The 10,504-nt window shown below is 45.9% G+C and overlaps 1 protein-coding gene across 2 annotated transcripts in view; it reads left to right on the forward strand.

Annotated features, from left to right (window-relative positions):
- The window catches only part of LRIG3 (leucine rich repeats and immunoglobulin like domains 3), a 46,182-nt gene extending 35,928 nt beyond the window's left edge, over nucleotides 1-10,254 (forward strand). Inside the window, exons 13-19 of one of the 2 annotated variants that reach the window (XM_031462340.2) lie at nucleotides 380-700; nucleotides 2,530-2,811; nucleotides 3,815-4,267; nucleotides 5,051-5,209; nucleotides 6,829-6,972; nucleotides 7,068-7,343; nucleotides 8,604-10,254. In XM_031462340.2, coding sequence (XP_031318200.2) covers nucleotides 380-700; nucleotides 2,530-2,811; nucleotides 3,815-4,267; nucleotides 5,051-5,209; nucleotides 6,829-6,972; nucleotides 7,068-7,343; nucleotides 8,604-8,848 — 1,880 coding nt within the window. In that variant the 3' untranslated portion in view covers nucleotides 8,849-10,254. The remainder of the gene's footprint in view (nucleotides 1-379; nucleotides 701-2,529; nucleotides 2,812-3,814; nucleotides 4,268-5,050; nucleotides 5,210-6,828; nucleotides 6,973-7,067; nucleotides 7,344-8,603) is intronic. The other variant, XM_064491148.1, reaches the window with a different exon arrangement.
- Nucleotides 10,255-10,504: the final 250 nt, after the last annotated feature.

Genomic DNA, 10,504 nt, shown 5'->3' on the forward strand with positions numbered 1-10,504 from the left:
TGGAAAACATATTGTGGGGGCATGGGAATGCAGTTCCTGACAATAGCACTTTAAGCTGATTCATGAGCTTGGAAGTGTCTTAGCTGATTATGTAAAAAGGGACCACAGGGGGTCTGGAGTATATTCCAAAATTCCAGCCTCTTCTCAGTTAATGACGGGTAACTAGGTCTCAGTCTCGATTTGAGATGAATGCATTCCTTTATAAACTCTTCCCAGCTACCATTTCAACAGTGGGACTGCTACTCCATCTGTGAAACATACACAAAAGGGTAAAACCTAAGCCACTGTTTGTTTTGAGTTTCCTGGTGTTCAAATCTGAGTAGCATTTGGACTCTCAAGCTTTAAAACTGTTCTGTTTCTTCCTCTCCATTTTGAACAGATGATTTTCCTAAACCCCAGATCACGGTTCAGCCAGAAACGCAGTCGGCAATAAAAGGTTCCAATTTGAGTTTTATCTGCTCGGCTGCCAGCAGCAGTGATTCCCCAATGACTTTTGCTTGGAAAAAAGACAATGAGCTACTGCATGATGCGGAAATGGAAAATTACGCACACCTGCGGGCCCAGGGCGGCGAGGTGATGGAGTACACCACCATCCTGCGGCTCCGCAACGTGGAGTTTACTAGTGAGGGGAGGTACCAGTGCGTCATCTCCAACCACTTCGGTTCATCCTACTCGGTCAAAGCCAAGCTCACAGTAAACAGTATGTGGTCTGACTTTTCCTTTTGCATTAAAAGACACCTTTGAGAAGCAGAAAAAGTGCCTGCTTTCCTCTCTTTCTCTTCTTCCTACCCCGGTCCCCTGCTCTCCTGGCTCCCACCCAACCCTTCCTCTCCCTGCCTCTCACTCCACAGCATGGAGTTTGCGGGTTATTTGTATGTAAGCAAGCGGCCATTGTGTTGAGGGCCCGTGCTTAGCGGGCCGGGGAACCCAGGTGAGCCAGATGCTTTCTTGCTCTTAGGGAGTTCACAGTGTCCCAGTCTCATGTGGGAGGCTTTGAAGTATAGTGTTAAAGCACACGCTCCTTTTTTTTAAATTGAAGTGCAGTTGATTTACAATATTGTGTTAGTTTCTTTTCAGGTGTACAGCAGAGTGATTCTGTTTTTTTACATTTTTTTCATATTATTTTCCATTATAGGTTATTGTAAGGTACTGAATGTCATTCCCTCTGTTACACAGTAAATCTCTGTTACTTGTCTGTGTTATGTATAGCACTCTGTATCTGTTCATCTCAAACTCCTAATTTATCCCTCCCCCTTCACTCTCCCCTTTGGTAACTGTAAGTTTATTTTCTATGTGAGTCTGTTTCCGTTTTGTATGTAGATTCATTTGTGTTATTTTTTAGATTCCACATGTAAGTGATGCCGTATGATACTTGTCTCTCTGACTTACTTCACTTAGTACAGTATTCTCTAGGCCACCCATGTTGCTGCAAATGGCAGTATTTCATTCCTTTTTATGGCTGAGTAGTATTCTAGTCTGCGTGTGTGTGAATGTCTGTTTTTCTTAAACCAGCCATCTGTTGGTGGGCACTTGGGCTGCTCCCGTGTCTTGGCTATTGTGAACAGTGTTGCTGTGAACATTGGGGTGCAACTCTTTTTGAAATAGAGTTTTTTGTCTTTTCTGGGTTTATGCCCAGGAGTAGAATTGCTGGGTCTTACGATAGCTCTATTTTTCAGTCTTTTAAAGCACCTTCATACTGTTTTCCGTAGTGGCTGCACCAGTTTACATTCCTGCCAACAGAAAGCATACCACCCTTAACTCAGACATCTGGGTTTGCATCCTTCTACTCCTGCTTGCGGCTGAGGGGCGCTCGTCGAGTTCCTTAACCTCTCTTGCCTCCTTTTCTACATCTTTCATTTAGGAATAATAGTGCCTACCTTACAGAGGTACAATCATCGTTAAATAAAATAATTGTATAAAGAACTTAGCAGAACGCATGGAATACAGTAAGTGTTCAGTAAATGCAGTGTTAGCTGCTGTTCTTTATAAAAGCATCTCATTGTGCACTTTGTGTGGCAGGTAGACAATTTTACAGTGTATCATTTGTTTGTATCTTCTGTGGTAGAAGATACAGTTCATTAATGTGTTTATTCAGCAAATGACTGCTGAGGCCTGACACATAGAACAGTAAAATTAGAGGACAAAATACATATCCAAAGTCACAGACTGTTAGGGCCAAAGGGGAACTTCAAAAAGAAAGATGGAGAGGTCAGGGTGCAAAGAGATTAATTGATCTGTCCAAGATCTCACACATAATTATTGAGGAAACTAAAAAGTGACTGAAAAATAGCAGAAAGACCATCAGTCTGAAGATCAGATAACCTGTTTCATCTTTACTCCATCACTTCTGTACCTGTGTAGCCTTGAGGGAGTCAGTCTCTCTGTCTTAACTTGCAAATGGAAATAACCCCTGCCTTACCTATGTTAGGGACATTTGTAAGTCCCCCTCCAAAAAAAAGGAATAGAAATGAATCAGTGAATCTCTCAAACCCCAGCACACTAGTGCCTATGTTGTGTTTCTGATTTCAGTGCTTCCTTCATTCACCAAGATGCCCATGGACCTGACCATCCGTGCCGGGGCCATGGCGCGCTTGGAGTGCGCCGCCCTGGGGCACCCAGCCCCACAGATCGCCTGGCAGAAGGACGGGGGCACAGACTTCCCGGCCGCGAGGGAGAGACGCATGCACGTCATGCCTGAGGATGACGTGTTCTTCATCGTGGATGTGAAGACAGAGGACGTCGGGGTGTACAGCTGCACAGCTCAGAACAGTGCAGGGAGCATTTCTGCAAACGCCACTCTGACTGTCCTCGGTGAGTGGGCGTTTTCAGCTTCTGTGATACGCGTCAGTCTTAAAGATACCCACTCACCCGAAGGCCCTAAGAAGTGTCGCAAGTTTTGGGGGTGAGAGATGGTCTGTAGGACCCCGCCCTTTCCTGGAGAGGACTGTGGCTTCTCAGAAGCTTTGAAGTTGCTTCTTCAGGCCTGTGGCCAGTGCGATGAGTCTGCTCCCTCCCTCCAGAGGCGGGGAGGAAGTGCATGCTTTGAGGCTCCCCCTTTTTGCAGGAATCACCTTCCCTTACTCTTCCTGTTGTGTGCAGTCTCCCCTAAGGGTCTTAACAATGTAAACAATATAAGAAAACAAATCCATGAACAAATTGAGAGGGAACTACTTTTTCCTTGGCCCCCATACAACTCTGGAAATCAGAGTTCATCTTTTATCATTTACCTAAACATTTGCTTTAAAAAAAAGTATACGAGCATGTGAATCATACGTGTATCTTTAAAAGAGTAAATCAGAGTAACCTACCAACACCACACAGTAACAGTAAATTATTTTCAGAATTTTGATACAGATCAGGACATCTGGCACTAGAAAGTTTCCCTTTAAAAATGTAAACATGCTGATTTTATTTTATCCAACAACACGCCCTTGTGCTTGAAGTAATTGTAATACATTCTGTATTTCTAAAAAACGCCTGACGTGCTTTGCTTCGCGTCACTTCCAGCATTCGCTGCCCTTGCCGAGAGTGAGGGGGACGGAGCGAAAGAAACAGTAAATATTACCCTTAACTGGTATCGTAAGTAAACAACAGCCAAATGATGACGTGAAATCCCAAATTCTGTGTAGATGTTTAGGCTCTTAAAAAGCCGACATTAAAATTCTGAAAATAATTTACTTTTGTTATTTGTTGTTCATAAGTTGTGAGAGAAGACAGTTTTTAGCTCCAATTTGAATACATTTACAGGCGAGGTTTTATGCCGGGCAAAGTCTAATTTCATGTCAGAGATTAAGAGCATGATTTGTCATTTCAGAGACACCATCATTTCTGCGGCCCCTGTTAGATCGAACTGTGACCAAGGGGGAAACAGCCGTCCTGCAGTGCATCGCGGGAGGGAGCCCTCCTCCCAGGCTGAACTGGACCAAGGATGACAGCCCTTTGGTGGTCACTGAAAGGCACTTTTTTGCAGCAGGCAACCAGCTGCTAATCATTGTGGACTCCGATGTCAGCGATGCCGGGAAGTACACGTGTGAAATGTCTAACACCCTGGGCACTGAGAGAGGCCACTTGCGCCTCAGTGTGATCCCCACCCCCACCTGCGACTCCCCCCAGATGACGGCCTCGTCGCTGGACGATGACAGATGGGCCACCGTGGGCATCGTGATCATAGCGGTGGTTTGCTGTGTGGTGGGCACGTCGCTTGTGTGGGTGGTCATCATCTACCACACCCGGCGGAGGAACGAGGACTGCAGCATCACCAACACAGGTGTTAGACGGCAGCCTGGCGCAGGGTGCGGGGTCGTGTGTGTGTGTGTGTGTGTGTGTGTGTGTGTGTGTTTGCACGGTCCTGCCGTGATTTCCTCCTGGAGTGTGTGTCTTGCCACCTGAGGCCGTGTCACAGGGGTGATTCATTTGTTTCAAGCTGCAGAGCTACAGTTAGCTCCAGGCAACACACCCTAGCCCAAAACAAAGCTGATGGTTACAGATGAGTGCTTTTTGTTACAACCTCATCAGAGTATCCTGTTGGCTCTCAGAGTCAGTCCAAATCACGGCGTAAACCCATCTGACAGGATGGCGACGGAGGGCCAGGAACAGCCCTGCAGTCGTGAGGCTTGTCCTGGGCCCTTGTGTTTTGTTTTGTCACGTGCTACTGCATATGCGCATGTGTGTGTGCAGGTATCTGGTACGGTGGGAGCGGAGCTTTGACCTAGATGTGCAAACTTCTATATCGATGACTAATACTAAGGCAGGGATGTGGCAGAAATCAAGCTTAAATCAAGAGCTTGGATGCGATCCCACGAAAATGGCCACGCCTCTGTCTGTGTAAACATCTGTTGTGTTTGAAATGCGGGAGGGGTGTCCCACAAGCTGTAGAGGAGAAGGTGGGCGCGGGTTCGCCTTAGCCCAGTACTGCTCAGTCAGGACGGGTTTGCACGAGCAGGTTGATTGGACCTGAACAGAAAACTAAACAGTGCAAACGTTCATTGGGGAAGCCTGTGTGGCAGTTACGATCCGTCTCGGTTAACAGAATGCTGTTGTTTGGTTGCAGATGAGACCAACTTGCCGGCTGACATCCCTAGTTACTTGTCATCTCAGGGAACGCTAGCCGACAGACAGGATGGGTACGTCTCCTCAGAAAGTGGGAGCCACCACCAGTTCGTCACTCCTTCAGGAGGCGCGTTTTTCTTACCACAACATGACAGTAATGGTATGTGTTTAAAACGAACATGGGCTGCGGTTGTTTTGAAATAGCCCGATGGAAAGGTCCAATATAATCTTAATTTTCACAAGAAGTTGATACACTCGTATATTTGGAGCCTGGCCGAAGATCACTAGCAAAGCTGACGTGAAATAGGTGTATGCCTTTCTCTTACACACTGGAAAAATCTTTGTTTCCAGCAATTAAAAGAAGAGAAACAGGCTAAGTAAATTCAGTTCCTCCATGCGACATGATATGTCCTTTACGTTGTGAATGTTCTCTGGCCCTGAATGTTCTTCTTACTTAAACGGCGTTCAGCTGGTTTCATGCGTCGTCTTAAAAGTCAGACGACTTAAGATCATCCTGTAGAGACATCTAACTGACTGCCGCGTGAAGAACTGTGCGGTTTGAAGCGTGGAGAGGAGGAGGTGACGCAAGTGCATCGGCCGGTTCAGGGCCCTCTGCTCACGCTCCCCGTGTGTCCTGGGCAGTTGCGATGCTTCCCGCTCAGGGTGTTGTGAACACTGGATAGGATGATAGTGGGGGGCCAGCTGGTGCTGGGCACAGATTAAGGGCTCAACACGTGGAAGCTGGTGACGTTTTAAAACATTTTACTGCCTTCCCACAAGCACTGGTTGAGTGGTCTGTGGCCAACTCTGTAGCTGGGATGAAAGAATGTCTGTCTTCAGTTTCACCGTTTAGTCAGTAATGAGACAAAACCCTCAACGAGGAGTCGCGAAGTGCTTGGCAGGGCAGTGGTGGAGGGTATAAACACAGGAGAGAAGATGGGAACATACAAGCAGGTGGTCTGTGAGATTTATTTGGTTGCAAGAACTGAGGCCCAAGCTCATTCAGATGGAGCAGGGTTGACCAAAAATTCGTTTACAAACACCTAAGGGACAGAGCTGGAGCAGAACAGCGCCGCGCCGCCGGGATGCTGGGGCCGGGCTGGACCGGGCTCTCGGAGCAGCCCTCGAGGCCCTGGGCGTTGCCGAGTCACGTTCTGGCTGTTTGCTTCTTGCCAAGACCCCCGACTGCCCGGCCCCTGCTGCCCGGACACGTGGTCCGTCACCGCAGCTACACCCTCACGATAGCCCTTGTCCTTCCAATGCTGTGTCTGTGCCCACCCGGCATGTCGTTTCTGGGTGGTTGAGCTCAGGCACTCAGGATAGGAATTCGGTTTTTTTGGGCTGAGCTCATCTTTGAGCTGGGCACTAAAGGTCATTGGTTAGGCGCCAGTCCCTCATCCTGGTCCTCAGTGACCTTCTGGAGAAAGGGGCAGTGCTGGCGGCATCATGCGGTCCAGACCATGGCTGCTGTGGCCACAGTCTCCGTACGCAGATCGGGTTCTCTTGGAAACCAGGAGACGCCAGCAGCCAGGTTAACACATCCAGCGCAGTGGCTAATCAAGTCCCCTTTTAGTAAAATATCACAGATTTACTCAGTTACTAAGCCGTAGGCCTCAGTACATTTGGAAAAACTCTACCATTAGTTTCTGCCATTTTATCTTTTATGTGGTATTCTGTCTAAACTTTTCATCTATACGTATGGAAAATGTCAAAAGTGGAGAGAATGTGGAGTGATACTTGAACAAAATCAGCACAGTGACTAAGATGTGTGTTTTCAAGGGCCATGCCACATTGACAACAGCAGCGAAGCTGATGTGGAAGCTGCCACAGACCCGTTCCTTTGTCCCTTCTTGGGACCCGCAGGCCCTGTGTATCTGAAGGGGAGTGTGTACTGCTCAGACCCTTTCGAAGCCTACCATCCAGGTACGTGGTTCTCTTATCTGCAGGGGATTTTATTTCCTGGTTGGGCTTCCGGAATCACTCACTCTGTCCCCGGATGTTGTCCCCACATTACCAAGGTTGCGGTCCCGACCCGAGGACAGCTTTAATGGACCACTGTGAGCCCAGTTACGTAAAGCAGAAGGAGTGCTGCCCATGTCCTCAGCCTTCGGAAGAGCCCTGCGAGCAGAGTGTGGGTGACTTAGGGTGGCCTTCCCGTGTGAGGAGGGTGCTCGCCTCTCCTCTCTCCCAGCGCGAGGGGCCCGGAACGAACACCTTAAGTCTCAACAAGTCTTCTGTAGACTTTGGCGCAGGCGCAGAGCCAGCGTCACTTACTCTGAGCAGTTCTTTCCTGGGTAAGTTTATGCAGCTACTAGACACCCTGACTCAGCACCCACATTCCCAGTTGCACAGGCGAGGGCAGTGAGAGCTTTGAAGGCCAGACTGCTGAAAATGGTTTTTGGTGGCGGTGTTTTTTTTTTTTTTTTAATGATGCCGTCATGATAGCCAGTTAGTTAGTATACATGTTTCTAAAAGCAAAGGCAGACTTTTAATGGCGCTTTTACCTGACTATGTATTTAGTCCCGCCCTGAGCCTCAGGGACTCTCTGGGCAGCGCTGTGTGTGGCATCGTCCAGAAGACAAGAGATCTGCAAGCGGCTTAGGCGCCCCGCTGGTCAGCCGTGCGGAAAAAGCGGTGTGGGGCTGCAGCAATCTCTGGGGTGGGGTTGCGTGCGCGGCACGATTGTGGCTGGGGGTGTCTGGTGGCTTATGACTGAGCCCACAGCTGAAGAGTAGACCGCGTCCTACCTGGCAACGCCTGCCCGTCAGCCAAGCTGGACCACCTCCTGCGAAGGAGGCCATCAGTGCCTTGAAGCCCTGGGTGGTGCTGAGAGACACGGGCTGGCCCCGAGATTCCGTTGTGGATTTTTCAGTCTAGTGCGTGGGGATGATGGGGTGGAAGAACTGAGATCATCTTTTCGCTGCATGGAAATATGGAAAAATGAACCACAACATTTAGGAAAAAAATAGAATTTTAAGATATTTTACTCAGCTTTTAAGAAATGCCTTGCTTTGTCATGGTATAATTATTTAATGTTCCTTTTTGAAAAGTGAAAATATCGTATATGACTGAGGCAAAAATTTGAGTCAATGGAGTAATTAATTTGCTACTAAAGAAGAAAGGGCAAGACATAAGGATTATTTTGAAAGAAATGTTCTACATTCAGGCACAGTTTACTTGTGCATAACTATCCCAGTGTCCTTTGTGGAGAATTGTGGGCTCTCAGTAAAGCTAGGATTTGGGAGAACTTCTGTTACAGAATATCATGCTCAACGGTTAGTGTTACTGTAGGTCATGAGACGTGGTCAAGAATGGATGCTTGTATTCAGTGGGTGTACACTTAAGAGGGGTGCAGGTGCCCCCAGCTCCGTTCTGTAAGGTCTCTCTCCACAGCACGGACACGTACGTCCACCAGAGTGCCCTAACACGGGCTCGTGCGAAGCCCATACGGTATTCACATTCACAGGCTGAGGTGCTCCTGCACTTGAAACCCATTTTGCTGAGTTACATGTTAACAGCGGGACCCGTGTGCTCAAGGGGTTTCTTTCTTGCAGGAACATTTGGAAAGCCTCTGAGGAGACCTCGCATGGATGCCTTTCCAAGCCCTGGACGATCATCGGATTGTCCGCCAAGAGCCTTTCACTTGAAAGCTCGCTCTTCCCCGAGCCTGGACTGTGAGTCAGAGGAAGAGGGGAGAGAAAGGACAGATTTTCAGCAAGAAAAGCACACACGTACCTATAAACAGACCTTAGAAAACCACAGGACTTCAAATTTCCAGTCTTATGACTTGGACACATAGACTGAATGGGACCAAAGAAGAGTTCTGACTTACTACCTCAAGTGGACTTCTATTTAAAAGAGAGAGAATTCTATGTTTTTAAATGGAGTTACGAATTTTAAAAGGGTAAAATGTCTTATTTATACAGAGGGACCAAAATTACAAAAAGTTATAAAAATTTTATACTGGGAGTAACTTTCATATAAGAATACCTTTTAAAACTATTTTACTATTTTATAACTTTGCTTTATGCAAAAAAAAGTCTTATGTAAATTAATGGTATAAATCCATGACTATTTTATGTATTTTTATAATGCCAGATTTCTTTTTATTGAAAATGAGTACTAAAGCATTTTAAACAATACCTGTCTTGTACGCGTTTTGAATAGAAGTCACTTCATTTTCTTTTGCACGTTACATTCATTAAAATGTGTCATTTTTATCCCAAGTCGCATCTTTGTAATAACAATTTTTATTGTTTTCAATAGATTTTAGGCTTAATTACTTCATATTATCATGTCTCATATTGATGAAAATTATATTCAGGACATTAAAATATGAGCAAAAAATGATCATTCTGTGTACCCCCCAGGGCTATTGTAATAAGGCTCAAATCAGGTTAGGATGTGTGAAAGCACATTGTAAACAAGGAGGAGCTACAAGGTCCAGAAGGTGCATTGCTCTATTTCTGACTCTGCAGACAAAAAGATGGGTTGTCGTAGGCTCGTGTAATGTAGTACAACCGTTGTTTAAATCATTGCTCAAACCCTGTTTCCTTCATTATAATAATGCCTTACGTGGTCTAATTCTTTGTGCTTTTCCAAATAGTTTCACACCCACCATCCTTAATTATACCAAGAATGGCTTATGGCACATTTATGTAGTAGAAATGCCTACCGCAGACACGGGTTTTGATCCAGTGTTGCAGGTTTTAATGGCATGCTGCTAGAAGTCTTCGCTGTTCCTGTTGATTTTCTGCTGGACGAGCAGTTCTTTACCAAAAAGGTACTCTTAAGCTATTTTGCAGCATTCTTTAAGAATTCAAATATTTTCCCAATTTGTTCATTGCAGCTCTCCTTGTTAAACAGAGTATCCAGTCTGTTACTTAAACAATGATTTACATTATTTCATTTAAGCTATGTTCACGTGAAAATGTTATGACATGAGTGGCATATATATACACAGACACACAGACACACAGACACACAAAGAATATCGTCATTTTCAAAAAGAAGTGACATAGTTTGAAGTAATTAAATGAGACAAACGATTAAGTTTAGTAACTTAGTAAAACTTTTTTGTTTTGATTTGGTTTTTTTGGTAAATCCTTGTTCATCTATCTGTAGTTTAAAGAAAAACTCCCTGGCCCAAGATAAAATTGGGCTGGAAGAAGTTAACAGAGTACATTAAACTTTACAATCTACTGACCTGTTGAAGGTGTGAATTGATGTCATTGTCAGGTCTTTGAACTAAACTGAAAGCATTTATCAGAAAAGCAGGCTCTCCTCAGAGGATGTGCTGGGGTCACATTTTTTCCTGCCTGGTGAATTTAGAGCTTCGTTGTTTGTGGGCCAGCAGCCTGGAACCCAGATTGCAGAAAGATTTCCCTCCTTAATTTAGACACCGGAGTCCAGGCAGGAAGTCGATCCTTCCCGGGACCACCAGTGACTAAGTGCA

The sequence above is a fragment of the Camelus dromedarius genome, chromosome 11 (genome assembly GCF_036321535.1).
Source record: "Camelus dromedarius isolate mCamDro1 chromosome 11, mCamDro1.pat, whole genome shotgun sequence".
NCBI lineage: Eukaryota > Metazoa > Chordata > Mammalia > Artiodactyla > Camelidae > Camelus > Camelus dromedarius.